Source organism: Cenococcum geophilum (assembly GCF_001692895.1).
Source record: "Cenococcum geophilum 1.58 unplaced genomic scaffold K441scaffold_2, whole genome shotgun sequence".
Lineage (NCBI taxonomy): Eukaryota > Fungi > Ascomycota > Dothideomycetes > Gloniales > Gloniaceae > Cenococcum > Cenococcum geophilum.
In genome coordinates, this window is record NW_027137560.1 from 1,333,746 (window position 1) to 1,361,728 (window position 27,983).

General features: G+C 49.5%; 10 protein-coding genes across 10 annotated transcripts; 2 read left to right on the forward strand and 8 right to left on the reverse strand.

Moving 5' to 3' along the window:
• Positions 1-3,058: 3,058 nt before the first annotated feature.
• On the reverse strand, positions 3,059-5,710 carry K441DRAFT_651046 (cytochrome P450). The gene is made up of 3 exons (XM_067647135.1): positions 5,080-5,710; positions 3,631-4,859; positions 3,059-3,382 (listed from the first exon to the last, which is right to left on the reverse strand). The coding sequence occupies exons 1-3, from the start codon at positions 5,544-5,546 to the stop codon at positions 3,246-3,248; spliced, it is 1,833 nt and encodes a 610-aa protein (XP_067509736.1). The 5' UTR covers positions 5,547-5,710; the 3' UTR covers positions 3,059-3,245.
• Positions 5,711-7,036: 1,326 nt separating this feature from the next.
• On the reverse strand, positions 7,037-10,455 carry K441DRAFT_96982 (FabD/lysophospholipase-like protein). The gene is made up of 7 exons (XM_067654572.1): positions 10,159-10,455; positions 9,867-10,109; positions 9,234-9,814; positions 9,144-9,178; positions 9,057-9,093; positions 7,413-9,008; positions 7,037-7,332 (listed from the first exon to the last, which is right to left on the reverse strand). The coding sequence occupies exons 1-7, from the start codon at positions 10,380-10,382 to the stop codon at positions 7,313-7,315; spliced, it is 2,736 nt and encodes a 911-aa protein (XP_067509737.1). The 5' UTR covers positions 10,383-10,455; the 3' UTR covers positions 7,037-7,312.
• Positions 10,456-11,503: 1,048 nt separating this feature from the next.
• On the forward strand, positions 11,504-12,099 carry K441DRAFT_672831 (uncharacterized protein; the record flags this gene model as incomplete). Its single annotated transcript, XM_067650592.1, has 2 exons — positions 11,504-11,959; positions 12,016-12,099. The coding sequence occupies 2 exons, from the start codon at positions 11,504-11,506 to the stop codon at positions 12,097-12,099; spliced, it is 540 nt and encodes a 179-aa protein (XP_067509738.1).
• A 247-nt stretch (positions 12,100-12,346) lies between these two features.
• K441DRAFT_97134 (uncharacterized protein) lies at positions 12,347-13,820 on the reverse strand. The gene has a single exon (XM_067654573.1). The coding sequence runs from the start codon at positions 13,633-13,635 to the stop codon at positions 12,625-12,627; it is 1,011 nt and encodes a 336-aa protein (XP_067509739.1). The 5' UTR covers positions 13,636-13,820; the 3' UTR covers positions 12,347-12,624.
• Positions 13,821-14,467: 647 nt separating this feature from the next.
• On the reverse strand, positions 14,468-15,214 carry K441DRAFT_533384 (uncharacterized protein; the record flags this gene model as incomplete). The annotated part of the gene is made up of 4 exons (XM_067642279.1): positions 14,468-14,630; positions 14,678-14,768; positions 14,832-14,916; positions 14,978-15,214. Coding segments are annotated over 4 exons (576 nt in total), but the record flags the coding sequence as incomplete, so codon positions are not given.
• Positions 15,215-15,940: 726 nt separating this feature from the next.
• On the reverse strand, positions 15,941-16,777 carry K441DRAFT_683668 (uncharacterized protein; the record flags this gene model as incomplete). The annotated part of the gene is made up of 3 exons (XM_067651711.1): positions 15,941-16,304; positions 16,360-16,572; positions 16,626-16,777. 3 exons carry the CDS (start codon positions 16,775-16,777, stop codon positions 15,941-15,943), a joined length of 729 nt encoding a protein of 242 aa, XP_067509741.1.
• Positions 16,778-17,367: 590 nt separating this feature from the next.
• On the forward strand, positions 17,368-19,295 carry K441DRAFT_651056 (bleomycin hydrolase). Its single transcript, XM_067647136.1, has 3 exons — positions 17,368-17,628; positions 17,694-17,785; positions 17,847-19,295. The coding sequence occupies exons 1-3, from the start codon at positions 17,499-17,501 to the stop codon at positions 19,161-19,163; spliced, it is 1,539 nt and encodes a 512-aa protein (XP_067509742.1). The 5' UTR covers positions 17,368-17,498; the 3' UTR covers positions 19,164-19,295.
• Positions 19,296-19,385: 90 nt separating this feature from the next.
• K441DRAFT_651057 (ubiquitin-conjugating enzyme E2 15) lies at positions 19,386-20,814 on the reverse strand. The gene is made up of 3 exons (XM_067647137.1): positions 20,336-20,814; positions 20,130-20,222; positions 19,386-20,057 (listed from the first exon to the last, which is right to left on the reverse strand). Exons 1-3 carry the CDS (start codon positions 20,493-20,495, stop codon positions 19,795-19,797), a joined length of 516 nt encoding a protein of 171 aa, XP_067509743.1. The 5' UTR covers positions 20,496-20,814; the 3' UTR covers positions 19,386-19,794.
• A 2,334-nt stretch (positions 20,815-23,148) lies between these two features.
• Positions 23,149-25,859, reverse strand: K441DRAFT_533594 (uncharacterized protein; the record flags this gene model as incomplete). The annotated part of the gene is made up of 3 exons (XM_067642297.1): positions 23,149-24,751; positions 24,801-25,059; positions 25,184-25,859. 3 exons carry the CDS (start codon positions 25,857-25,859, stop codon positions 23,149-23,151), a joined length of 2,538 nt encoding a protein of 845 aa, XP_067509744.1.
• An 831-nt stretch (positions 25,860-26,690) lies between these two features.
• On the reverse strand, positions 26,691-27,949 carry K441DRAFT_533544 (uncharacterized protein; the record flags this gene model as incomplete). The annotated part of the gene is made up of 5 exons (XM_067642295.1): positions 26,691-26,777; positions 26,828-27,201; positions 27,235-27,579; positions 27,740-27,834; positions 27,885-27,949. 5 exons carry the CDS (start codon positions 27,947-27,949, stop codon positions 26,691-26,693), a joined length of 966 nt encoding a protein of 321 aa, XP_067509745.1.
• Between the last annotated feature and the right edge of the window lie 34 nt (positions 27,950-27,983).

The following is a 27,983-nucleotide window of genomic DNA, read 5'->3' on the forward strand; positions in this document are numbered from 1 at the left end:
TCTTCGCCGGATGTTGATTTATTTTCTTACCCGTGTTGTCGTGGTGCTGCGCCGGGGAAGTGTTGGGAAAACGAAAACGACGGTTCGTGCTCAGCGACAGATGCCAGGAATGCGATCAAGTAAGGAAGCTGGACTCGTCCTCTGACGCATATCTGGGAAGGAGCTTGATGCACGGCACGACGAGGCGGGAGAAATAGCAAGCAAGAAGGTCTGAAACAAAGTAGAAAATTCCTTCTTCTATATGCCCGCCACCAAACAGAGTTGACGGAGAGGCTTCATGAGCCAAAACGCCCTGCGTTGAAAGCAGCGACGGAACAAATAAACAGCCTGTCACATTCTCCCACGACGAGGGTCCTCGTGGAACCGGCAGCATGGGTGCTGAGGCCTCAGTCGTGCATCGAGACATGGCCGTTTCAACGGCAATCCCAGGTAAGAGGGGCATGGGGCCTACCCGGGGTGGAGAAGGGGGACCCGGTTCGCATGCGACGAAAGCAGGTAAGGCCACACGCACAGAGCACCCAGGTAAAAAACAATTTAGCCATTGAAACTACTCTACTTGAGGTGTTTGTATATAACTCTCGTTGGCGCCCAATATCTCTGGAAGCTCCTCCTCCGCCTGTCTTGGTTACACCCTCCTTCGATCCGTCTGCCAGAGGAGCAGGAGCAGCCAAGTCTTGTCTTCGCCGCCTCTGCCCTATGCTTGAGGTGATACAGACACGTCTCTTCGCAAGGCAGCTTGCCCGCGTGGTCTATCTATAGAGACGATGATGCCGTACCGAAAACTGATAGAATTCTGCAAAGGCTCCCTCGTGGCTGCACCTACTGCATGCTCAAGTCGCACAGAGGTTGCTTTCAAAACGCGCACTAATGCCCGGGAGGACGGTGCTTGCCCCTCCCCCAAGCTAGAGATGCTGCGATGAATTATCGCCATGGCGATCAAACCAGATATTCCCGGCCATCTCGGGCGTAGTCAAGGCCCATCTCAGGACTAGCAGGACAAGCAGGACAAGCAGGACAGGCGGAAGCGCTTATCCACAGCAGGTTGCGGTTCCGAGTAGCGTGGTTTGCAGCGATGGGTGTCAGGAAGGCGATCACCGTTGGCTGGGAGTCGATCCGGGCGTGACTGCTCGCATGATGAGAAATTCTACGATGTTGCACCAAACACCTCTCTATTCGCCAGGGGTTGGCCACAATTTGGCCGCGGGCGCGGGCAGAGTGGGCAGACAAAGTGATGATAGTGTGTTTTGAAAGAAATCTAATTGCTCGGCAGTCATCCCTCTCCATCTCCCTGACTTTCATCCATATCAACACTCGCCAGCCAGGTTCCATCAATCAACCCCAGATTTCTCTCGCCCTTCCTTGTCGTTGCGGCAATCCCGCTGCAGTAAAGCATCTGCGGCACAATGACCCTTCCGAATCAGCTTCCTGCCTGTGTTGTTCCCAAGACGGCGGCATCAGCCGCTGACCTTGATCAACCATGTTCCGAAATGTACAGAGACTCAGCCGCCGTACCTGCAGAAAGAAGTGCAAGGCCTGGTGTTGGTTTCTCCGCACGGAGCAATAGATGCTCAATTGCAGATTATGCTGTGCCATAGAGCTTAATCTCAGTTCCCGCGGCGGTCCTCTGCGAAGACCCCTCTCCAGATTCAGGGGAAGCTCAGCTTCGTTGATTGCTCGCTCGACCACAGAATATTGACAGACGACGACGACCTCCTTCAAACGGTGGGCACTCCGAACCTGTTTCCAGGCATGAAGCATGTGCCACCGATTGCCTCATTGAGTTGCTCGGAACTTTCTTTTGCGAGTTGAGTATTGTCAAAGCTCCGAAAACGGGCTCGTTCCCCTGCTCATGGCGTCCCGAAGAGGAAGCAGGGTAAACTCGGCCAAGAGAAGAAAGCTAAGGATCTCCCTCCCGCCTAGGCCAAAACGGGCGGTGAATTGTGCCACCGAATCGGTTGGTATTGCTCGCCCGAATGGATCGAGGGCTAGCCTTTTGATTGGGGGGTGGGAGGGGGAGGAGGGAGGCAAGCGATTTGTCTTGGCTGACGGAGGATTTTGTGCTTAATCTCTCCCGCTTGATTGCCCGCTTGAATTCTAGCGCAGTGCCGGCTGCACATGCTTGATCAGAGTTCGAAGTTACCGTGGCTGCAGTACACCCGCTAGACCCGCTAGACCCGCTGGATTGTTCATGGCGCTAGTTACAAAAGACTCTGCCACAAAATTCCCCTCGAAAAATCCCCCCAGTGGAGCCCTCCGGGGCCTTGCCCGCCGTTGTCAGTCACATCCCTGTGATCTGCGCCCGCCTGCAGACATCATGCTTGAGCTTCTTCTTGCCCAAGCTTTCTTGACCGTTGCCGATGACAAACGGCTCGGCTTGTTCATTTTGTTGGGTGATAATTAGTGGACCGAAGGCAGACAGCAACTCCCTTACCATCGCCCATCGCTCCGGACAAGGTCAGAGTTGCCATACTTCAGCCATCACAGCTCTTGTCGGTAAATTACTGCTTGTTTTCCGTAATCATCACTGTCGTCGGAAATTGTGTCATGTGTGGCAACTTCAGTCAAAACACAAAAAAAAAATTCCCGGTTATACAGCAAGATAACGCGACCAGGAAGTCTCAACGGGTTTCGATACACATTGTCTTTGTCACAAATAGGCTGGTGAAATCTAAGCCTGGACTAATCTGCTCAATCCGCTCAAGCCTTGAACCGTGCACCGCAACTTCCGATATATTTTCGCTCTCCCGACTGGCAGAACTGCCTCTTGTACAATCGACCCCATCAAGCTTCAATCCATCGCCCCGCGTGCGAGCCGAGAGGATCGTTGCGGAAACCGTGCCCAAACTGACGCTTTTCGGCCCTGCTCCCACGAGGCAATTGCGCCGTCGACCAGAAACGGGGGGACCGCCATGGCATGCGAGAACAGCTTATTGCCTCGGCATCGCCGTGCAACAAGAGACCCAGTCTTAACGACGCAGTATGTAGAAGACCACCGCGATGCACTCGCAGAATTGACATTACCTATCCAGCGGACTAATTGCTGACGACTTGTGATGTTGCCACTTTGCTCTCTGCCCGCCCAATAGCATCATCTATATTTCCAGCTCAATCTGGACTTCCAGCTCCAACGTCACTACTTGCCTGGTTGAAAGCCATGGTGGTCATGTCAGCATTACCTAAGGTTGGAATTCGTCTCAATAAGACCCTCAGTCAAACCCTACCACGAACTAGAATAATTCGCGCACTCAAACGCGCTCGAGCCTGATTATGAGCTTGTCGTTCTTTGGTGGCGCCGTGTATGCATCCACCTGCTCGATGCCCGTGTCATCGACAATGGTGGTTGTATAGTTCGAGTAGATGGTTGCGACGATGTACTTCATCTCTGGTTCGTTCGTCAGCGTGCCTTTGAGAACCCTAACACGAAACAGATCTCGAGAATGCTCGTCGAGCGTGCGAACTAACAGAAAAAAACTAACACAACAATTCCCCTTGCGCATCTCTCTGGCTGTCGGAAGGCGAAACAGGCGTGAAAGCTGACAACAAACAAAACAAGAAGCTAGCCAGAAATTCAACCACAAACGACCGCAGAACGTGCACCAACACAAACTAAAAAAACATCACTTGACTTACGATACATGGCCAAATTACTCCCTATGCACATACGCCCACCGCTACCAAACGCCCAGAACCACCGATCCATCTCCTTGCGCCGCTCCCCATCCACGTCGATCCACCGCTTCGGCCTCCACTCGCCCGCCCGCTCGTACACCTCCTCGTTCGCATGCAGCGACCCCGCGCTCGCGCTGACCCTCACGCCAGCAGGGACGCAGAAGCTGAGGTCCGGGCCGAGGTCGCAGCCGTCGGCCGGCGTGACACGCGGCTGGGGGCCGGGGATGGCCGGGTGCAGGCGCAGCGTCTCCCAGAGGACGGCGTGCAACAGCGGGAGGGCGTCGAGGGCACGCGGGTCCGGCAGCGCGGGCGCGGAGGCGGCGACGAGCGGCGGGGAGAGCGCAAGCAGCTCGGCGCGGAGGGCGGACTGCAGTGCGGGCCGCTGGCTCACCTCGTGCACCAGGTAGGTCAGCGTGATGCCCGACGTGTCGAAGCCTGCGGCGAGGTGGTCCAGCAGCTCGGACGCGATGGTGAGGCGCTGCTCCTCCTCCTCCTCCTCTTCCTCCTCCCCCTTTTCTGCCGCCGCCGCCGGGCTGCTGCTACTGCTGCTGCCTTTCTCGCCTGCTGCTACTGTCGCTGCTGCAGTGCGGCTTTTCAGGGACCCCTTCTGCAGCGCCCCCGCCAGCTGCGCGTACACGACCGGCGTATCCACCAGCTCCACCCCGCCCTGCTCCCGCCCTCCCCCGCCGCGCGCCCGCACGCGCGCTGCTACCTTGCACATGGACATGGCCCAGTCCTCGATCTCGCGGTTGGCGGCGTCGACGCGGCCGGGCACGAGGCGCAGACCCAGCCACGCCAGCCACGCCGTCAGCGCGGGCAGCTCCTGCCGCCAGAAGTTGAACGAGCGCCGCGAGCTGTACAGGTCCAGGAAGTGCCGGCAGCTGTCGACGTCGGCGGTGAAGTTGGAGCCCGCCGCGAGCCCGAAGATGTAGCCCGTCACAATGTCCATGGTCACGGCGCTAAGGAGCTCGTAGATGTCTACGACGCCGGCAGGAGGGGAGGCGACGGCGGGGTTTTGCGGCGAGTGGATGCGGTGCAGGCGAGGCAGGAAGCGGTCGTAGAGGATCGTGGAGGTTTGGGCGGAGAGGACGGCGGAGGAGTTGATGTGCGATTTGCTGTAGGCGTTCGAGATCATGCGTTTGCGGTGCGAGTGTGGCTTGCTGCCTGCCATTGAGAACATATTTTGGATCCTGGTGGCGTGGTGAGTATGTGGCTGAGAAAATGGGTGACCTGTGAAGTATAGACGAAACGTAGACATGTCAAATCCGGAAAATAGAGGACATAACTCCCCCTGCGCCCAAAAAAGAAAAGAAAAAGAAAAACACACCCCCCGCTGGGTCTGCTTGAAAACATTCTATTTCTATCTCTACCGCCCTGACTCACGTTAAAAAAAAATCATAATCAACTCACCCATAACTTTCAAACAAAGCATACCACTCCCCCTTCTCCATGCCTCCCGCATACACCTTACTCAGCCCACCCTTTATGCAATTCACGCTCACCTCATTCGGTCCGAGCCTCACCACAGGGCCTAGCCTCTCGTGCGCCGCGCGTATCGTCGCGTTCTCACGCTGCTGGTGCCGAATCCAGTAGATCCAAACCGCAGAGAGCAGCGCTGTAGGGTATGCAGCGGGAATATGGCGGAGCGGGGAGATAAACAGGGGATATAAGATGTATTTATAGATGGCTGCGAGGAGGAGGAGGAAGAGGAGGAGGAGGAGGAGGAGGAGGGCGAGGAAGAAGGGGAGGAGGGCGAGGAAGAAGGGGAGGAGGGCGAGGAAGAAGCCGAGGAGGGAGAGGAAGAAGGGGAGGAGGGCGAGGAAGAAGCCGAGGAGGGAGAGGAAGAAGGGGAGGAGGGGGATGAGTAGGATGGGCATTTTGACTAGCTTTACGCGGAATAATTGGGATGGGTGTGGAGAGCCGTGGGTGCAGTAGGGTCAATCGAAATTGGCTTTCGTAGCGGGTGGTGGTAAGTAGTGAGAATAAAGAAATAAGGAAGAGGATATAGGTTCTTTTGTAGTGCAATGCCCGCACTTTTAGGAATGTTGACAGTGGGCAGGGAATGATGGGAGTGGGCATTGTGGCTTATCGATAACCTCGCATTAGCTCCAGCGGCCCGCGTTGTGTGTGCTGGGATAAATCCGAGGTACTTTGACTTCTAAGCAATTCAGAATCTGCATATATATTGATATTCTTATAAATCGATATATGCTGTGCTCTGTAGCTATTCTTCAATACTTAAGACACTTCCTGCCTAAAAATTACACAAAGGTTGACCGTCGTGTCACCTGATTTCCGCGGAGTGCACTTTGATGCCACGGCAATATTTCTTCACCACAACACCACCATCATTGTCTTATCGCATTTTAAATTAATAAAGGGGACTAATCCAAACCACACAATCCCATTATGATGCTAAATAACCATCGCCCAGAATGTACGTAGTGCAGGAGGCAATTCCCCGACCGCCATCTTGAACAGATTCGAGGATACGAAACATATTACGGAGATATTACATAGTGCCGCACGATCATCGAGTTTACGGCCCTTGGCAGTCTAACTTCTCCTAGGCGAAGCAGAATGATGGACAGGAACATCGGCCAATCAACAACTCAAATCCATGCTCAATTCAGAAACCCTATGGTGAGCTCCCCTCTCTTGTAATGCCCTCCAACGACGACACATATTGTTCGTCTAGAGTGCTCATCGAGAAGAAGCCACGCAAATCATACCTACACGACTGGGGGACTTATTGATCAAATTTTCCAACAGCGCGAAAGATGTACCCGGCTTTTCCTCCGTACTGACCCCCCTCTCCTCTTGAAAAACCCCCGGTGGTCCTTTTTCGAGCGGAATGCCATGATAAGAAGTCATGGCTATGCAACCGAACTTTCAGAAACTTCGATACGGTTGCAAGAGGTCCAAATAGACCGGTAACGAGAGATGCATTTGACGACTGTCTCTCACTGGAGAAAGTCCCGACACCGCTTGCGAAATCGGCTTTCGCCTTTTGCACTTCAGAAATTCTCAGCGCACGGTCTTTCTGCAGCTCCTGACGTCTGTCTGTTATACCTAGACTAGCTTCAAGCATACTTTATTCTGGTTAAGGGCCCCCCAGACTTATCCTAATTCTATGGCCTACAGTACTGTATTCTGTGCTGTGCACCGCCACTGAAAAACAAAAGTGTAGTCGGAGCAAGTCAGCCACCCTCCCTGCTTGTGGTGGCAACATCTAGTGCCAAATCACTTTGATTACCGTTAAATATTGCTCGTAAGCATGCTTACGTAGCGCAACCTATTCCATATTTCACTCTTTCAGGCTACGCTTAGGACATTTACAAGCGTGCAATGCACAAAATAAAGTCTCTTCAAACTCCAGTATCCATATCTGTCGACCGTTGAGGTCACTCTCAGGTACCACCTTATGACTCACCACCCTGTTCTCGTATGTCTTACTACTGTCTCGGTCAACGACTCGGTCAGCGAAGTAGTCTACTACCTATTTTCCTTATGTATTTATAGAGGCTCTAGAGCCACATTCAATAGACAGAGTTCTTCTAAGTGACTTGTCCGTCCGACAATACCCTCCAACTGCCACACATTCAGAGTTACAAGCGATGATGTTGTGTATGGATGGTGAGGGCTAAGGACCTTTTTCCGCAGCTTGCAGCATTTTTCCATCAGTAAAATAGCCTCCTCGTTGCGGCTTTGAGCCTTAAATGTAAATGCGAGATTATTCATACTAGTCAGCGTGGAAGGATGTTCCTCCCCAAGCACCCTCTTTTTCGTCTCCATTACTTGCACCTCTAGCTCTTCGGCCTCCTTCCACCGCCCTTGATTCCAAAACGTCGACGCCAGGTTGGCCATACTGGTCAGCGTGGAAGGATGCTCCTCCCCAAGCACCCTCGAGCATATCTTTAGTCCTTTGGCTTGAAGCTCTTCGGCCTCCTTCCACCGCCCTTGATTCCAAAATGTCGACGCCAGGTTGGCCATACTGGTCAGCGTGGAAGGGTGCTCCTCCCCAAGCACCCTTTTTCTCGTCTCCATCACTTGTGAAAATGAGCTCTCTGCCTCAACATATCTTCCATCTTCGTAAACACAGCTCCCGAACTTCCAAACTAATGCTGTCTTCTGATCTTTATCTGATTCACATTTCAGCACGTACCGTGCATGCGTTAGGTACGCTCTCCATATACTCCTGTTTCTGTGGTCGTCATCTGGGAATACCTCGTTGAGCCGATCTAGAGCCTTAACCGTCCACTGTTCAAGAGAACCCTCTGTCCGTAGCCAGTTTCGGGTCGCTAGATGTACAAGCCGATGAAGGTCTAACAACTGATCCTTTTGGCGCTTGGTAATGAATGAGAACGCACTTAGCGTTCCGATGGCGTCGACTGCTTGTTTCATCGACTGCGCTGGTGGAAGAAGAGACTGGGGAATATCCTTAGCATCAATGCACGACATGAATGATAAATAATCTGCCGCCAACGGGTCGCGAAGCCGTATTTGCTTGAACGAAACCAGCCAGGTACTCGCAATCGGATTCTTGGTGTCGTGATATCTGCCATCGTCTTCAAATTCTTCGCTGAGAAGGTCGATGACGTTCTGTTCTGTGTCTTGAAGAAGCAAAAGATAGTCGGAGAGCGGTATCTGATTTTCGTTGATATATGCCGCCGCTTGGACAATAGCGAGGGGAAGGTTTACAAGGTTCTGTAGCAGCTCAATTGTGGCTTGATCATCGCTCATCAAACCAGGGTCAATAAGAAATTTACCGAGCAGTTGCCTTGCATTGGCATCATCCATCTCGTCAACCAGAACTACATTTGGACCGGCCAGTTTTACCGCGGCCTTCCGACTTCGTGTCGTAAACACGATAGCCCCGTGCTTGCTCTTCGGCAGGTGGTCAATTAGTCGTGAACCAGTTGGGTTACCTGCATTCCCAGTCCATAGATCGATGTCGTCGGCATTATCAAATATAAGTAGCCATTTCCCAGAGCTTTCCTTACTCAAAAATTGCTGAACATGTTTTTGGATGTCCGCCTGCCTTTCTTTGACGTCGGGAATTTTCAGTTGCCGACTAATATCCATGTACGCTTCCTGCATGCTCTCAAGGTTTGTTACTGGCACCCAGAACACCGAGCAGTCCGGACATTTTTGTCGCAGCCGATACGTGAATTCAAGAGCAATTTGTGTCTTCCCTGCGCCCCCTAGTCCAACAATTGCGACTCTCTCGCAACGATTTTCCACAGATTGGATTGCCTCGATCCTCGCAAGCTCTAAAACACGGCCAACAAACCGTGGATTTTGTTCAAATGGGACGGTCCAGCAAACCGTTCGCGACACTATACACTATTCAGCTCTACTAACTCAGCACTTCACACGGAACATACTAGTGCGACGTTCTACAATCAGCCGTTCATTATATTCCTAAGCGGCGTTACGATGACTTCAAACAAATAGGGTCCTACCGCTCTTACAGTAATAATGTATTTAAGATCAGTCGCAGCCATATCTATGGAAAATCAGCAAGAGGTTTCTATCCTAGGTAAAATCTATGATAGACACACTCTCTTTTAGTTCTAGGTTTTTAACGCAGTCCCGTGCCCGGAACATCTGAGCCTGGTGCGAAAGATACCCATCTGTGGCCGACTTGATAGCGCCCTTTTCCTTATACTCCTCTATACCAATATCCTGCAGCCCCTGCTCCACGTTAAAGCGAAAGTAGCGCTTTTCGTCATAATGTGCCCGCCACCTAGCTATAAACTCCGCTTCCGTGTTTTCCGTCTCAGTTGCGATCTCTACCATAGTCTGGCTTAAGAATCCTAAGGCGTTATCCTTGAATGCTTTTATACCGGGGTTTCCCGTCCCAATGGAGATGAAACACTTAACTAGCGGCTTTAGATCTCCCGTCTCCGCACACCAGATATTTGACGCTTCTCCTTCCACCTCGTTGACTGGATTATTGGCTCCAAATCCGCCGTCAGCAAATGAACGGTCGTCAATAGATACCGGATCAAAGAAGGTTGTTGCGGCAGACGTGGCAAGGGCAGCTTTGCATATCGTCGCAGGAACGTTCGGCTGACTGGGAACATCGTAGCTTCTGAGGCGCACGATCTTTTTCGTGTAGCGGTCGACAGCACATACAAAGCTGATCTAGTTAGATGGGGGACTTTGCTCAATAACATTCTCGAAGTACTTACACACGACACCCTCGCTCCGTTCCATCATTAAGCAACTCTGTCTCGGATGCGCCTCTCTCAGTGATCACCTTTTTAATAGCATTCTCAAGTTTGGTTGAGTCGAATCGTGCCTGAGTACGGCCCTTGAAGTCCATTGGAATGCGGTGAAGTTTCTTGTTAAAGACGGTCTCTGCAAGATCACAGTACGCTCTAATGCATTCATCTACGTCCATTTCGAGCCGTCCAAGCATAACAGCGATAAGTCTATAATGCAAATTGAGTTTGTTCCTCTCACAGCGATAGGTTGTCTTACCCGCCAGTGCTAGTTCCGCCAATAAGGTCAAAAAGATCACACGGCTTCATTGAATCGAGATGTTTGGCCTTCCTTTGGCCGTTTAGTCGGTCCATGATGCCTTTTAAGACGTAAAGCGAGGACAGTCCTCGCACCCCACCGCCATCGAGAGACAGAAGGCAGAGTCCTTTTCGATCTAGAGGGTCTGGCTCTCCTCCGTGCGTTGTGAGTGTAGCTCGCTGCATCGTCGGACTCGCAGTCTAGGTCACGAGTGGCTCTTTAAGTGAATAGTTGAGGACTGCCGCGGCTGAGCTGAGGACGGCGGCCCTACCCCGCCGGCGTACGGAGGTACATGCCCTAATGTTTGTTACACCGCCCCGATTCTGCCACCAACCAAATCATTCTGCCCATACAAAACAATCCCTGCTCGCGCGGGCGGTGTAACAAACATTAGGGCATGTACAAGGGGGTAACATCAATGCCTCAGACGCCCCCCCTGCTAGTATGGAGAGGAAAATAAGCGAGCCCCAAGTAATATAGCAGGGCTAGGTTATTTTGTGTACCATACTAGCAGGGGGGGCGTCTGAGCAATTCGTGTTACCCCCTTGTACTTCCGTAGGCGAGCACGATCGCTAGAGCACTCGCGGGCGCTAATCGGTTCGGAAAGGCGGAGAGAGCAGACAGGTTTTGATTCGTGGGAATAGGCTCGCTTTAGCGATTATTAGGAGCTTTGCAGGCTAGAGGAACAGCATAGCACGGCATGGTAAGTTTTGCTGTCACAGTAACGTTATTATTTGGACTTGAATTGCTTGCCTTGGGCATACAACTGGCCTCCTGGGGATGCTTCAGTTGATGAATACTATTCCCCCACTTCGAGAAATAAGCGGTCCGTCGTACCGTTTTGTCAACCTATAAAATACGTCCTATTTGGCTTCGCCAGAAGGACCGGTCTTTTTGAGCCAATTGGGCGTTCGACACGTTTCCACCATTACTCGGAGCATAAATGCCCAAAGTGTCCCTAAAAGAAATCAGCATTTTTGTTCGACTAGAGTAATTTTCCGAGCACTTGATCGCGAACGTAAATCCCTAACTCACAATTGCCCCGGGAGCGTAGGCAATAGTCTGCATTTGTTGTGCGGGGTATTAAACACCCCAGACCTATCCACCCGCTCACATTTCTACAACTGCCAGCGATCCTACTTTAGCTTCTTCATTACGTCAAGCAAATCGCACCCGCCTTCGACCACATCCGCCAGAGTCCTCTTCAATACAAGGTAAGCTGCTAAGGAAGGTACTGTCTGTAGTTCTTGAAGTCTTCACGTATTCTTCAACTAACAGAAATTATATATTTATATACATTCCCATAATGCCAATCTTCCTCCTAAGCTTGCCCACGGAACTAATAGACGATATTTCGAGCTATCTTAGCTACGCATCTGTTCTCGCACTCCAGCTAAGTTGCCGAGAGCTACATGCAATAGTCAAGGATCTGCAGCATTTGAAGGGTTCTCAGTTATCAAAGTCCCTCAAACCTTACCACATAACCGATCTACTCGAGATCGAGCTATGGCCTTGCTATAATAGAGCTGAGGCAGAGGAGGGTTGCTCAAGGCAGGCAATGCCGACGCTGGACTACTTTGCCTGCCACATCTGTCTCAAAATCAGATCGGCCGAATACTTCTCTAACGCCATGATGAAAAGTCGTCGTGGAAAGCTTTCTCCAGTTTCCATGAGCAGCGAGAAGCAAAAGCGCTTCTGCATACCATGCGGTGTTACCACTGGGAAATATCAGAAAGGGGTTCAACTGGAATTTGGGGGCTGTGTAAGAGGACGCGGGATTGTGTGTTTTCATTGTGGTCAGTTTGATAAAGCGTACAGGGCGGCGGAATATACCACGAAAGCAAGTCAGAGAATTTGCAGTACTTGTTTGAGTGTTTACCCATCACTGGTTACTCGACATAGGCAGGGAGAGTGGAATTTGATGTTGGATCCTTGGTTGTGGAGTGCGGATTCAGTCTAGTAAGACGGCACAGAGCTGCAGGAGAGAAACGGCCGTCAAGGTTGAAAGTAAAAACAGCGACAGGAACCGTGGTTTTATAGACGACGTTAACGCACAGGCTATTAAAAGCGGCAGTGTTCGCCTTACAAACCTACGATTCTTACTCGCTCAGACGTAAACTCTTGAAAGAAAATTACACCTTAACGCAGGTTGACGGCAAATTTGCCTCCAAATCTGGATGGTTCTGCCGCAGTTTTGAACGATACTTTCTTCCCTAGTTCGGGCCCTGATCCACCCCTAAGCTAAGCGCTACATAGAAGTCTAGCTCTTGTCACGACGTTGAATGTTCTTGCAATCAAATAAAAACCCTTAGGAAAGCGATAGCACTTCTATTGCTTTACGTACTATGTAACAGCAAACTGTTCTCTTAGCTACGACTGGTCCCGCAACGTATTCCCTTGATCCTGCTACAATCTCCTGCGACTTCTCTAATTAACGCACTCCCAGAAATCTTCCGCGAACTGCTCAAGATCCGCTCTAGTGAAGGTAACGTTGCCTTCTGGTGGTACAGGGGCTCGTAGAAGAATATCCTGAAATTCGAGAGTTAGAGGCGCTCCAGCAACGGCATATGATGGGGGGGGGCCTGGTTGAATGGTGGCACTTGGCTGAGCGGCGGTACTTGGCTGAGCGGCGGGATTTTGGGTGACAGTAACCTCTTGCACTCTTGTCGGAACTAGGGGGTTGCGATTTGGGTGTGCTCTAGTAGTCGGCATATTTCCAGGAGCCGGACGAAGGCACCACTTTTCGAACCGTAGCCTCTTCACTGCTGGCGTTATCGAGATGACAACAACAATATTTACGTCCCCTCCAGAGTTGGTGAGCCACCATTGTGCGTCGTGTCTTAGGCGAGTGAGCGATTCAGAGAGTCCCGACTCAAAAACAATTGTTGGCCAGTCAGTTTCCTGGGTTCGGGAGATGGGTTTGTATGCTGAATCGGCCTCCTTAGAGGAATTATGGCCATGGAACGTCGTCCCACCAAGAGCATATAAGCAGCGCCGCGGAAGACCCATTCCTATAAGTGCGAGTACAAGTTCCATACCTAGCGTAATGTGTGCATTTTCGTGTCTCGCTGAGGGCATCAGTTTGATAACCAATAGATCGTCATCCGTATCATGGGACATCCGAGTATGCTTCCCTATGCTAGCGCGCTCATGGTCTATCTTGCCAAGGTGATATTCTGTGACTCCCTGGAAAACAAGGTACTGCTGATTCGAGCGACCGGCCTGCAACTCAGTAGATTGTGCCCTAACATGCCGCCGTAGATTTGGAATCCCTATGTACTGATGGATAGGGACGTCTTGTAGTCCCTCCATGAGCGAACTCTCCATTAATGGGCTCTTCGCTGGCGAGGTCTCACTTGTTACAACCGTGCTTGAGGATGGCTTTAGTATGGGTGTATATGCATATAGAGCATCGCTGGATCCGGAAAGAGTAGTCATGTTGAGGTTCGGGGGGCGAGAGCAGGCCGGAACGCGTAGTGTTGAAGGAACAGAGAAAGGTGCTTAAAGATTAGGCGTGCACTAAGGCGAGGAGAAGTGATAAACGATTAAAGTAGCCCCTCGGTAGAGAGGCAATAGGTGGAAGCGGATATTTGATTGACTTTTTAAGAAGGGAAAACGTTGCTCTGCAGAGGCGGCAGCGATATAAGTATAAATTTTCAGGCTGGAGCTAGGGAAGTTACATCATGGAGGCTTGGCAAAATCTTGGCAAAATCTTAATATTCAAATACTCTTTCAATACCAATATCAATAAGCCTTTATATTGATATTGATTATTGATTAAAGGCCTGTGGAAACCGTTGAACCCCAAAGTTAAAGAGCTCTTGCAAAAGCCTGCACGAAACTCGTACAAAGAAGAGAGCTGGTCATGAATGGCTTAATTTTATCGAATGCTTCTCTTGACGTAAGACCAAGATCGGATTTGCTTACCCTGTTTCTGTTGCCTATTGCCCTGTTGCCTACCCCTCCTTTGCAGCTTCGTACCTTAGCCACTACTAGCTGCCTAAATTGCACCCTGAACTACGGATAATTCAAAAATTTCAACATTCTGGCCGATTGCTATGGCGCATAGCTGCAACCAATCAAGCGCATAGACTACCATCTGCAGCAGTGTAGTACTCCGAGCAAAGGATCATATTCTAGGAGTCAATTTTGCTGCAGGTGAGAAAATTCATGAAATAATTACATTCTAACGCTTTCATCGCAATAGACAGCCATCCGCAACTTGCGAAGACGCGTGGGACTCCAAACTTTTACCTTGAAGAGAATCTAGCTACTTATGTAGGGGAGAGGGACCGCAGACGACGTTCCATACGATAGATTGTTTAGCGCAGAAGTCCCACAAGTAATCTTCTTGCGCGTAGTAGGAGTTCAGCTCGAGCATTACGCGCGGGTCGAACTCTTCCTGCGGGACGGAGGTAGGGCCAAGGTGCGAGCTGCGCGCTGTTAGATCTACGAACAAAAAATGGGGGGAGAGATCGACTCGTAGTTATTGACGCCACTTTGCAAGAGGATTCGTTTCAGTTTAATCGAGGCGAGAGGGAGGGCTTCGCAAAAGTTAGAGAGCAGCAGGGCTAGACGTGGCATGTAAGTCATTATTCATCGCTTTGAGCAACATAATGAGATCAGCTGCATACTGTTGACCCTAACCATCTCCTCCGCAGTTGACCGCAGGCCCTGCCCTTCTTTCGGTGGAGGTTGGATGTACGAGTAGAAGAAGACCTAGTCTCTATCTATGGTTAGCAGGCTCGAGTAGAAACTTCTTGAAAGCGCACGCTTTAACCCCTTGTCCCTTCAGAGCCTCCGCAATTTCTTCAGGTTTCTTCATGAAATCAAGCGCAATATGTTCGGCATTTTCCGCGAGCCCTTCAGGAATTGCTGGAGGTCTCCTGGAGAGACAGTATATCTTGCTCCAGCGCTCAGGAGCTTGCGCTAGAACGCGAAGTATGTAGTACCTTGATATGTCATTTGCGCTTGTGATAATAGCCGTGAGACCTTCGAGATGTTCAGGAAAACTGGGAGGCTATGAAAAATTCCTCGAGGCTGGACTTGTTGGATGGACATTTTTGCTATGTAGAGAATCAGAACTGAAGGGGTTGGGTAGCTTTTCTGTGAAGAAAGAGCAGTCCATCGCTATTTTTATATTGGAATTGGACTCCTCAACCTCGGAATGTGACGTAACGCGGGGAAACGGATATCAGGCTGACAAACACAGTAATGGATGCCCAGAAACGTTTGCGAAATGCGGAGAAAACTAAGACGCGGTTAATTCCATTGAAGACAATTGATTGGTGTTATAAATATTCAACAAAAGAAGCTGCAACCAAGAATGAGCGTTGCACGATTTGAAGTAAAGCGCCCAAAATATATGCTTAGCAGTGGGATAGTGCGTAGCTGAGGCTCTTTAGTAACAACTTGATAGGTTCCTATGATATGAGCTCCAGATTATGCCGAGGCAAGTCAATGAGATGGTTGGTTCATAATTCCTGCATTCCCTAAAAGGTCACATTGTGGATTCCTAAGCATAACGCCGCAAAATAAAACTCCGAAGTGCCTTGTTCTGACAAGGCTTATTCCGCCGTAAATATACACAATGTACTTACCATATACCATCGCCAATTGACACTTTTTGATGAACACTCGTATCGACTCAATTGTTTCGCCTCATGGCATAAGCCTAGAATCCCTTCACAATCAGTTTTTAGCGTCCAATTTTAGTCTTCCGCTATTGTGTACATAAGTCGAACTAAGCATAACCACCATGATGCGTCTGCGGATGACCAGCAGGAACAGGATCCAGGAAAGGGTTAGTGGGCGCCTGTAGTTGATGGGCGTAGCCTGGCTGGTAGGTTTGAGGCTGCCCAGGCGTTGAACTATAGTAATCGGAAGCAGCACCCACTTGCGGAGGGTGATGTGGTTGTGGTTGTATATATCCGCTAGTTTGAGGGTGGTAGGCAGAAGTTGCAGGGGCACCTGTATATCCGTATTGCTGTGATTGGATTTGAGGATTGGCGGGGTTGACGGCTGGAGCGTATTGACCGCGTCTAGCATTTGCCTTCTCGCGGCGATAGCTAATGGCTGCGTATATGAGTAGACCGAGGAATGATAAACTGGTCCAATGTTAGTATCCAGGCATGCCAATCTCAAGCTCGCCCTAAGACTTACAATACAATTATGCTGCCGATGAGGCCACTCCACCTAGCTCCTCGCACTATTGCGACGACATCCATAAGGATGACAACAAACCATATCCCGGTTTGTATAACGTTGAAAATGAGGAACGTCGTTGGCTTCAGTGCATCTCGCGCAAACGCAAGAATAGCAAGGACATCGAGTAGTATGCATATGACCAAGAGGAGCATGAACACTACAATGACACTGTGTACAAGTCGTCAGCAATATATCAAGCAAAAATTTCGGAGGATAGTTACGCTATTGTAGGCGGATTTTCTGTATTCGCAGCATAGTGAAGGGCCCAAGCATATAATCCAATAATTACAAACATGAGGACCAGACGAACAATCCAGAAAGGTATTAAGATTCGCTTCTTCCATGGCGACTGGGTATTCGGTCGACCAGCCATGATTTTGAGATGCGAACGGCTATACTGCGAAAACGAGGGACGCGTGCAAAGCAGTTGACGATGTTCAACGAAAGGAACGCGCAGTGCTAGAGCAAAGCGATTGATTCTCTGAGCAGCTGGATTCTTCGGACTTTTAAGCACGAAGAGGAGGGAGGATAGAATTAGGAACACGCAGAGGAGAAACGGTCAGTTCCTCGTCCCAGCAGGCTGTCTTGTGCCACCCGTAGTGGAAACATGGAACACTGGGGCGTTCGCGCCCCGTATTCCTTCGAAAATCTTAATCTCCATCCGCTCGACGTTCTGGGCTGTTATTACCTTTAACTGATGAGGGCGGCAGCATTTGACGGTGGATGATTATTTTAGAGTGTACATCGAAATATTAATGGTGTTGAAGCAAGAGTAACCGTTGTGCTAATACGAGACCTCGATCATCCCTCGGTCTCTATCAGCTCTGACCAGCCTCAGAATTCCCTAGCCCTTGTCCCCCCTGCGCCACTACAAGGGGGTACATGTGCGGATTAGTAGCGCCTTGGCATGAGAAGGGGCCGATAAGCTATCGCGGTGGTTGGTCCATGCTCCATGCCATAGACAGCGGAGATATTCCAGGCCACCCTTTGACCTGACACTCGACTACCTCAATCCTCTCCACCTCAATCGTTACACTTCTCATTCCTTATTGACAAGCTTATTTAGTATATTACTCGGGCATCGATCAGCCGCCATGGGTTCCTCTCAGTCCAAAGTTCCCGAAGCAGCCATCCACGAGAAGCTCGTTGAGCGGCTCCAAGCAATACAATTGCACAACGAGATGGAAATTGTTGAGGACTATATCTACATCAAAGGAGAAGCCCGTAAATAAACAGATACCATGATTCTCCTAGAAGTATTTAATCGCTAACCTGTACTCTTCCTGTAGCTCCGAAATACACATCCGTAGTCCCATACCAGCAAGATATCTCCATTGCCGCAGCCGAGGAGTGGGAGAAGGAACTCATGGAAGATCCCAAAGTAATTTATACCAGTATAAAGCGCCATAACATCTAGAATAAAGCTAATCGCTACTACAAAGAACCGCCTCGCACTCGCAGCGCTTTCCTCAAACCCAACATCCTCTATCATCACCTCCCGCTCAACTGCCATCAAGGACACGCAAACCTTCAATATCAAGATCCCCCTTGAAGGCTCTCCTGTCACCAACCAGCGTTCCTCTGGACGCTGCTGGCTATTCGCTTCCACAAATGTCTTTCGCGTCGCCATCATGAAGAAATATCGCCTCAAAGAATTCCAGTTATCTCAATCATACCTCTTCTACTGGGACAAGATTGAGAAAGCCAACTACTTCCTTGAGAACGTTCTTGACACAGTTGAAGAGCCGCTAGACGGTCGCCTCCTTCAGGCGTTGCTAGCAAGCCCGGTCGGGGACGGCGGGCAATGGGACATGGTAGCCAATCTAGTGCAGAAATACGGTCTGGTGCCGCAAACGCTCTACCCAGATTCCTACAATGCGATGAATTCATCCTCTATGGACCGTCTCATAACGACCAAACTGCGCGAAGATGCCCTACGCCTTCGCTCTCTCGCCTCCTCTTCTACCTCAACCGATCCCACAATTCTTAAATCCTCACTCGCCGCCACCAAAGAGAAAATGCTGCGCGAAATCCACCTCATCCTAACACTGATGCTTGGCCCACCGCCATCACCCTCCAAAGCCTTCACCTGGGAGTTCTACGACCGCGACGGCACCTTCTGCAGCGTACGCACGCGCCCAACGGCTTTCGCCAAAGAGCTGTCGGACGCCCGCACCGTGCGCGCGCTCGGAGGAACAAACGTCCACACTCTCTTTAGCCTAGTCAACGACCCGCGCAACGCATACAACCGGCTGCTCTCCGTCAGCCGCCTCGGCAACGTCTGGGAAGGACGCCCCGTTACCTATGTAAACGTGGACATGTCCACGATGAAGAAAGCCTGTATCGCGATGCTGCAGCGCGGGCTCCCCGTCTTCTTCGGCTGCGACGTCGGCAAGTACAGCGACTCGGCCATGGGCATCATGGATACGGATCTCTTTGACTACGAGCTGGGCTTCAATGTCAAACTGGGCATGAAGAAGGCTGAGCGGCTGATGACGGGCGAGAGTGCTATGACGCACGCCATGGTGCTGACGGCAGTGCATGTTGTCGACGGCAAGCCGGTGCGCTGGCGCGTTGAGAACTCGTGGTCGAAAGATGCAGGCACCGAAGGGTACTTTGTCATGAGCGATGCGTGGATGGACGAATTTGTTTATCAGGCTGTTGTTGATCCGGCGGTTGTTAGCGCCGCCGTGAGGAAAGTGCTTGAACAGAAGCCAAAGATACTGGATTTGTGGGATCCGATGGGTGCGCTAGCGTGAGGGTTTTCATGGAAGGGTTGAATATAGACTGGATAGGGGCGGACTGGAAGGGCTGGGGTATGGAGTTGATGGATATAGCCATCTAGTTTCGAATATATATTTTACATATGATTGTGTAGCGTGCTTCCGGTTTTGATGTTGAGTCAAAATTATAGCAGGTATCAATAACTTTTTTTTATTCGAAGGCACATTCATCTGTGGCAAGACATCCTTTACTAAAAACTACAGTATATTAGTGACTCCTTAAACATGACCTAAGGCTACTTTTAGTCTGAGATTATGGGTAGGTGTAGGATGTGATGATATTAAAAAAATAATAAATGACTTCTAAGTCTGCGGGCTTTCCCGGACATATCTCGTAAGTTAAGATAATTGGAGAGGGATTGAGACAACCAAAACGATTAGCCCACGCTACACATCAGAAAATTAAGAATCTGAAAAAAAGAGAGGTGCTTATTAAAATGCGATCAAAACTCCTTGTCAAACACCTGAAACATGTGGCATGTCATAAACACAGGCCTAGCAACATTCACGTCGTTAGACTTAACCTCCCTCCACTATCCACACTGTCCAGAATGGCATTCTACCCTGTTCAACTCTCTCTATCCTTCCATTTATTTCTTAGCTAGTCTCAGTACGCGTCGGCCTCTAAACTATCCCTAACACACTTCCTCACTCGCTTCTTAAACTCCTTCGGATCATCACGCCATAGCGCGGCCGCTTCAACGTTGGCGGGGCTCTCGTCATTGGGGCTTGAGAGCATACTGATGACACTCAGCAGGATAGTCTCGGGTGTCTGCACGGGCGACCAGCGCTCGGCTGCGGATTCGTAGCCGTATTTGTCTTCTTCGGGAGGGTGCAGGATGCTGATGCAGACCTCGCCGGATTTGTAAACTAGGCCGTGAGGACAGATATTAGAGGACGTGCATACAAAAGATGGGTCAGAATATGGCTTAAGTTACTCACTGTTTGGGTGAAATATCGGCGTCTCGAATTTCATTTTTGGCGGTAGGTGCGGGTACTCAGGCGGGAATGTGAGGCGGGCGCGGAAGAATCCACCTGTTCTTTGGTGTTAGCCTTCTGAACGGTTCTTCTACCTGAGGTGTTTTTGATTTTTATAGATTCTTCTACAATGAGGTTGGTGTGACCTGAGTGAGAAGGGGATTACGCACCTCCGTAAAATTTACACTCGTCGTTGATCATGAGCATAACTTCCCACTCGAAGACGTTATCGTCCACTAATCCACAACTTATCCCGGGGATGTCCTTATCCGTTTGCATCTGCTTGAGCTGACGACCTAGTAGGCCTGCTGCCGCTGACGAGTTTGCCATGCTCTTGGGTTGTGTAGCACTGTCGAGTGTGAGGTAGTGGTTCTTCGAGAAATGGTTGTAGGAACTGGAAATTGACAGCAGTGGAGGAGAAAATATGTGCCCGCGTGAGGCTCTATATGGGCTCGCCAAGGTGGATGAATTTGGTGGCAGGGCTGCTACCCGGTGAGTTCAATGCGCGAAATGGTATTTGTGAAAAGAACGGTTATCCGGAGGTGGTATGGATGGAAATTGCAATTGGAAACTGCTTTTATATACCAGCTAGAGAGCGTTGTAGCGAACAGTTGAGAGGTTCGTGAGATGTGGAGGCGATAATTGTGTCTGTATTGCGCCATGTCCCTCCCGAGTCTGCGAGTCTGGACGCACTGTGATTCGGCCCGCTACGTGTGCCAAGAGGCCTCGGCCCGTTGTGTTCCCCACTATTTTCAATCCATACACATCGGTGCACGATTCCACACTTGAGATTAAGTCGGTTACTAGATCTGCCATTGGGTATACAAATTTCATGCATCGAACGCTCGTCTTTTCCAGATGTCATAATGCACCATCTTGAATCAAACTAACCAGCCAAGTCATAATTCTGTCTCTTTAATTTCGCAAATTTTCTCACCTCTCACACAATAACTTTTCTTCTACTAGTCTTGCAAGGATGTTCTAAGAATTTCTTTGAATAAAGATCATCAGTTATTAATACGACAAGTAAATGTATTAGGCATCTATAGGTAAGGATCTCACAACCGCGCTGACAGCATTCTGCAGGATTAATGGAGGCATTGAGCCGCCTGAAGGTGGAAAGATAATTAAAGGAAAAGATTGCGGTCGGGAGGAAACCTTCATGTAAGTTCACTAGGACATCGATATCACTCTATGCTAATATATGAAGAAGAGCCCAAAATTGTTATCTATGTGCAGCACATCGGGAGTGAGGCTCAATTTGTATCGTTGCTATGAAATTCATAATTTCATATATGCTTAAGGGCCTCTAAAGGAGGTTTACTGGGTCGGAATAATGTCTCCGATTGGGCCATGCTCCTTTCTCCCAATTGTCTTTAGCTATAGCATGCATTAATAACATCTTGCCGCTGTATATGCCTGTCTGAGGGTCTTTAAAAGCTTGTGCAAAGTCCGTTCCAACCAGTCACCAAATCATGTCTTGCATATATATGCGAACGTAACGACTATCCACAGAAATTCTAAAACAGGATATGCACAATCATTCTAGTTCTCAAGGTTCCCACGACGCAGTACACAGGATATATGTTTCACCCCTGCAAACTCTCAACTCAATTTTCTACAATCCCCATTCTTAGCATTTACTCTTCTCCTCTAAAATGAAAATTCAAACTTCCCATCATCTCTAGCCCCACCATTCACACCAATCAAAGTGGCTTCCCTGCGATACTGTACGGCCTAGGCCTCGTCCTCATCCTCCTTGTCGTCATCTTCATCATCTGTATCAGACACACTTGATGCCGGCCTCAGCGGCGACTCCGTAATAAGAGATCTAGTCACAGAACGCATACTAGTGGCCTTGGGAATCGTAGTGGCTTCACCCCTCTTACGCACACTTGCGGACTCAGCGATGGTATATCCCAGCGGCGGGAAGACGAACACCTCTCCCTTTTCCAGCGGAAGTAAGCCCCCAAATCCCTAGGGCACTGGGCACCCGGTTGTGCGGACACAGATTCTGGGCCTATGGTGGTGGGCAGTCGGGGAGGAGTGGATGGAGTCAGTGCTCGAGGAAGGGGGAAGCATGTNATTCTGTGTTAGGCGAGGATTAGTAATTGATCCAGCCCCGGCGGTGGTAGTGCGACTAGATCTCTCCTATTTCTTTGTTTGCTAAGTATCAGCAACGCCTTGGCTGGTTGGGGTTTTTGGCAGTTTTGGTGTACGGTTAGCTATAGATGTTGGTAATTCAATTGGGCTGGTGAGCGGACGCGTGGGTCACGGTTCTCTTTTTTGTGAATGTAATGGAGAGTAGACGGTGTGTCGTTTGGTTCTATCATCCCCGTTCGGAGATTGGTTGGTGTCTTGTACCGTTTGGGAGATCAGGGTACCTGCGAGCTAATAAATTAAGCAGGACTGGGTGACATGGGCTCATATATATATCTGGGTAAAAGAAAAGCCTGACCGAGTTTGCATGAACCTGTTTATCAGAATGCAAGTCATAAGGTAGCACACAATCTGTCTGTCTGAACCTAGAACACGACTAGCACTGCCGTTATACAGAGACGGTTCTAAAGGAAGGCAAACATTATAGAAGAGAAGCTAATCCAACCCAGGTTTTCAAATTAAGGGAAACAAAACGAAGAATGATATTAGCTACAGGATGAAAAACTCCCAGTTTGGGACCGGATTTTAAAAAGGCAAAGTGCTCAATAATTGTATGGTCTTTGCCTTAACAATCGGTGCAAACGCTAAAAAGGCTAGAGAAGCCGGAGAAGCCAGAACGATTCCACATATCCTACAGTTAAGCAAATAATAATAGTACAGTGGGAGTCCGGATTATATTTACTATACAAGCATTTCATCCCTCCAAAGGGCGGTACGCCCACGAAAGTAGAAGTGTTAGGCCGGTGGAATGCTAAACATGAACATCTAGTAAGTATGCTGCGTGAACAGGGTCGTTAAAGGGAGGACAGTATTGACATCATATTCAGAGCCACGGAGCATTTACCCCTTCAAAAGTAGCAGGACCGACAAGTGCCAGGCTTCTCAATGTGTCGGCACCAACACTTCTCTTATTCTGAATTGCTCGCTTTCTCAACTCGCGTATTCGCTCGTCAGAAAGCTCCAGTCTAATTATACTCTCGTTCGAACTGTTTGCTGGTTTTTGACGCACTTTGGAGTCTTTACGCATATGTCTCCAGATCTGGGTTGCTTGGTCTGTCAATTCTTCTGGCTCTGTGTTTTCCGTGACTCGTTGATGTATGATAGTTACGGGAGATCCAGAAGGCGATCTTGCTTTGGACAGCTCCAGTTCTAGGCCGACAGTCTGAAATTTATTTTCAACGGCTCCAAAAGAGAATCGGCCTAAGCAAGGAAAATGGTCTTGACAGTTGTTGGGCATCACTTTTGGTGGTTCGGTTGTAGCTCGGTGTCCAAGAACTAGCAGCTGGTGATGAAGCTCCTTACGAACGGAGTTTACAAATTGCGGGCATGCTGTGTTTCGGTTAGGTCTGCTGAACACTCTATCGAGTTCGCTAAGAGCCTCTTTCGGAGTGCTGTTTGTAGCAATGAAAAATGCTAGCCTCTTGTGAAGCTCTGCTCTCGCACGGTCATTTTGTGAGTTACTGTTGTTGAAAGACGGTGTACCCCACAGAGTTGTGCGATCCAATTTGCGGATCATGCAAGTTTCTTCAGTGACCACGGCGCTATTGGGCGGAAGGAGGGAGTGTTTATAGATTGCCCGCACCGTGAACAATGGAAATTCTGTTTCTCCGAGAAGCTGTTCTAATTCCGCAAACGCGTTTCCAATATTTGATTTCTGTTTTGGATTGGCGTCTCTCGTGGATCGAGGTGATATTCGATTTGTAGTCATGTCTACCTTGACTCGAACAAACATGGAGAAATTTTGACCCAGCCTCAGTACCCTTTTTGAGGAATCTCCAAGAACGCCTTCAATCTGGCATCCGGGACATGGCACAACCTTGACGGATATGTCCGAAATGTCGCCATTTGAGCCCCCACCCCTAGCATGTGTAACTACTTGCCGCAAACGATCTGGTATGTACTCGCAGTTATCAATATTCAAAGGGGTCCAGTTACTCGAATTGGATATGGTCAATGGGACATTCCAGTTCTGGCATACTCCGGTCTCCATAGGAAATGGTATAACGCTTGGGTTTACCAGATGGATATGAGTTAAAGGAAATAGAGGGACAATGTCTAAACATTCGGCTGGGTTGGCAGAGAACACGAAGACAATACTGGATTTCCAGCGCAGTGGCTGGAATCCTATAGGGCTAGGTTTAGAAAGGACGCGTAAAGCAGCGCCTACAGTCGCTCCAGGTTCTGCACCTTGGCGGCAAGGGAGAATCGGACCTTCTCTAATGGCTTGCAGTTCCTCCTTCAGTATCTGCGGACACGGTGCATTAAGAGGATGTAATTGGCAGCCAGTCAGAGAATCGGATTTCTGGACACGGTGCTGGCAGGTTGTGCAGAAAACTGCGAGTCTATCTTCTGGGTCGGACAGAATGTTGGCTAAGAGGAGGACAAACCTGCACGTATTGTCTAGACATTCTTGTGATGCGCTTTGCCTTCGATATGTTAATCATTTCCTGCCACTCACATGAGAAGCGCACGTACGAGTTGTTAATGACTACTATGACGTCCAAACTGGATGAATATTGACCGCCACGAGTCGGCGAAGCGATTGAGCTGACGTCTCCCTCAACTTCAATGGCAACCCAAAAAGATTTTTCCGCTATAGATTCTAAGCATTCTATTTCTGGGAGGAACTTCAAATTCAAATTCAACACCGGTAACGGGGCCAAGCGTGTTCGAGCAACGGTCGCTAAAGACTGTGTTGGGTTTGCTAAGGGAGTTTTCAGTGGACTTCCTTGGGCTGTTGAAGAAGCTGGCGGAGGTCTGAGAACCGCCAGACAGACCTCAGAGGTAAATGGACTGCATCATAGGCTCAGTAATCCATTCCAAAGACCCGAAGAATGTTCTAGGAATGCGGATAACACTAATGCACATTGAAGAATTCACGTACCTGAGGGGTGATTCGGGATATGTTTGGCTAGGTGAAAGTGTATCTGAGGATGGAGTGGTTACTCTGAAACTCTTTGATCTCATATTTCTACTCGATTCGCCTTTTACAGAGAGCCTTCTGAACAGACTGCTATCGGACTGGCCGTTTCGACGTGGAGATGTGAATTTTGGTTTGAGTTGGAAACCGCCTAGCATCTTTGTGAACACTCGCCTCTTGACAGATGGATGTCTCTTGAGTGTTGTTCGTAGCGGACTCTCGGCTGGCTTCGAAGGGCTCAGATGGCGTGTTGCATAGCTAGAAATGTCATCTCTTCCAATTTGTAAAGTACTGCTAGATGTCTTTTCACTGAGGTTAAGACTTGGCCGTGAATAACTAGGCGACGGAGTTGATGGAATGAAGTTGTGTGAATGTGATGCTTGAGGATCTTCGATGCTGTAAGATGGGGCAGTATCACCAATGAAACCGTTATAAGATGAGTTGCTAGGAATGCTGGTGTTTGAGTCGGTCTCAGATGAGCGACTCCCTCGCGTTTTCCGAACCTTCAGTGGTAGGTCACTAGGCTTCCGTCTGATTAACCTCTGGGTTTCACTTCCATCCGTCTTGATGTCTGATTTTGGAGTGTTGGAGGGTATACAGTCGGCGGAGAGCATCCTCGAGGATGGAGGTACATGTCGAGATAGGGCTTGGCCTCTGACAGAGCCATCTCGTCCTTGGTTTCGTAACAGTGTGGTAGAGATTCGTTGGGAATGTGCAACTCCTTTTAAAGGCTTATGCTTAACGAAACGTAGAGGTTGTGGATGAAGCTGGCCGGGAGGGGCAACTGCGAGCCCTCTAGATTGTAACATGTCTGATCTGTCAGTTCTCAATGATAATATACAGGCCAGACATAGGTTATACCGAATATTGACACGAAGGACAGCTTCCTGATCTACTGGGATGTTTTGCTCAGTGGACTCGCAAGAATCTCTTGCGCTGGGGGGTGAAACTCTACTGCGCTTTTCGGGACGATTGTCTACAACAGCGAGAATCTTCGATAGATGACCTTTGATTGATTGGAATTTGGAAGCAATGAAGATTGCTGCGCAGAGAAAGAGGATGACGAGAACAACAGGCACAAGAACTAAAGCGTGTGTTTCGAGTTCCTGTGGCCTAGGTGTAATGGGTTGAGCACGGCTGTGTCGAAGCTCGACAGGAACCTGAATGAGAACTGAGATATTTGTGACTGAGTGAACAATGAACTTGTATGACCAAAATCAATTTTTAAGAAACCTAAGGAAGCTGGGTATCAAAAAGCGGAAGCTACATTAGACACCTCCCAGTTCTAGTGTGAGCTGATGGACAGAAAGTACCACTTCACCTCTACTTCCTTCAAGTAGAGAGGGATGCCCCTTCCGTAAGTCTCTACGTACTTCCCTTACCTGTCCCGCAGGTTATCAAGTACGCCTGGACCTAAAGTCTATTTATTTGCTGCAACACGTATTTTAAGCTCCGGTAAATTTTGTTGATACTACACGCAACTGTTTTCTCATCTTGTCGATGGACTCGTCATCCACATCTAAAAATCGAATCTACCTCTTGTGAGCACATTAAGAATATCTGAAGGGTGCGTATACCATACCACATCTTCCCCTCCACTAGTACCACCATAAAGTACAGGTTCTGACAAACTTGCTTTAATAGCTTTCTTAACTCGCTCCTCCCACACTCCTTCCCAATTCCATTCTCCAGGACGACGAGTTCTACCGATCACGGATCCTTCCGACGTACGACTCCCAGTTGATGAAACTCCGACACTACTGGTTTGTGACTCTGCTGACGGTGAGTTTGGCGAAGGAGGCAGCTGTGACCGCAGAATCTCAGCTCTATAGGTGCGCCATGCATGATAGGCCCCCGGATTTGCTGCGGCCTCTAGTGAGATGGAGTCCAAAATGTACTCGTCACTAAACGTTGATTGGATATACTGCAGTATCGCAGCGACAGAAATACCTCCACCTGTGTTTATGGGAATGCATGACAGAACCGAACTAGTTATAGTGTTTGCCTTCGGTTCCGGGATTACTGGTGTCTGACTTCGTGAGGGAGTTCCGACTCCAGAGCCACTAACATTACGGGAGCTAGTGGCGCTCCTCCGAGCTCGTCCGAACCAATGCGGAAATCCATGACGTAAGCTGAAGCCCCCAGGAGGTAATCGCTCCTCATCAGTGGCACTCACGGTATCTGTGTCAGATGAGCCGGTTGTGTAGGTGTAAGTTGTAAGCGGTGTGAGAAGAGGGTGGAAAACATCAATGGAGAACGTCACAAGCGGAGGCAGAGCGGGGTAAGTTGGAGGGAATGATATCTGGAAGCGCAGAACTGCGGGAGAATAGGGACCTTCACCGAAAGAAGTCAGTTGATTTTACCACGGAGACTGAATCATGAACGCATTTTCTTGATCACGACCAGAAGAGGTGGGATGCTAGAGGCGAGTCATAACAGTTGGAGGCTCATGCAATCATCCGAAAGCTACACGGTATTTTCTTGTGGAGAGTACCTTTGCGAACGAATATGACTCCTACCCACAGAGCTGGATCTCCTGGGGTGATGCTCACGAAGACACCGTCCAGACGAGCGTGTCGTAAGCTGGAGCTGATAGGATGTCAGATGGGAGGATGGTAGGGCCGGAACTAGCAACCTACAATTCCACAAGCAAGTTTTGCTTCCGGAAGGACAGGAGACCAGGATAGGCTTCTGGAAGAGGCATATTGGCGTATCTTATCAGCTTGATACAGTTTCGA

Bases quoted from the DNA above. Each gene is read 5' to 3' on its own strand.
- K441DRAFT_651057 (XM_067647137.1), bottom strand. From the start codon at position 20,495: ATGGCAAACTCGTCAGCGGCAGCAGGCCTACTAGGTCGTCAGCTCAAG. The intron at 20,223-20,335 runs GTGCGTAATCCC...ACCAAAGAACAG, and splicing joins CGAGTGTAAATTTTACGGAG to GTGGATTCTTCCGCGCCCGC. The intron at 20,058-20,129 runs GTGAGTAACTTA...CTCACGGCCTAG, and splicing joins GCCGATATTTCACCCAAACA to TTTACAAATCCGGCGAGGTC.
- K441DRAFT_651056 (XM_067647136.1), top strand. From the start codon at position 17,499: ATGGGTTCCTCTCAGTCCAAAGTTCCCGAAGCAGCCATCCACGAGAAG. The intron at 17,629-17,693 runs GTAAATAAACAG...CTCTTCCTGTAG, and splicing joins CTACATCAAAGGAGAAGCCC to CTCCGAAATACACATCCGTA. The intron at 17,786-17,846 runs GTAATTTATACC...GCTACTACAAAG, and splicing joins AACTCATGGAAGATCCCAAA to AACCGCCTCGCACTCGCAGC.
- K441DRAFT_96982 (XM_067654572.1), bottom strand. From the start codon at position 10,382: ATGCAGCGAGCTACACTCACAACGCACGGAGGAGAGCCAGACCCTCTA. The intron at 9,815-9,866 runs GTAAGTACTTCG...TAACTAGATCAG, and splicing joins ACGGAGCGAGGGTGTCGTGT to CTTTGTATGTGCTGTCGACC. The intron at 9,094-9,143 runs GTAAGAGCGGTA...AACGCCGCTTAG, and splicing joins ATCTTAAATACATTATTACT to GAATATAATGAACGGCTGAT.
- K441DRAFT_97134 (XM_067654573.1), bottom strand. From the start codon at position 13,635: ATGACTACTCTTTCCGGATCCAGCGATGCTCTATATGCATATACACCC.
- K441DRAFT_651046 (XM_067647135.1), bottom strand. From the start codon at position 5,546: ATGCCCATCCTACTCATCCCCCTCCTCCCCTTCTTCCTCTCCCTCCTC. The intron at 4,860-5,079 runs GTGAGTTGATTA...CCACGCCACCAG, and splicing joins GCTTTGTTTGAAAGTTATGG to GATCCAAAATATGTTCTCAA. The intron at 3,383-3,630 runs GTAAGTCAAGTG...CGAACGAACCAG, and splicing joins GAGTAATTTGGCCATGTATC to AGATGAAGTACATCGTCGCA.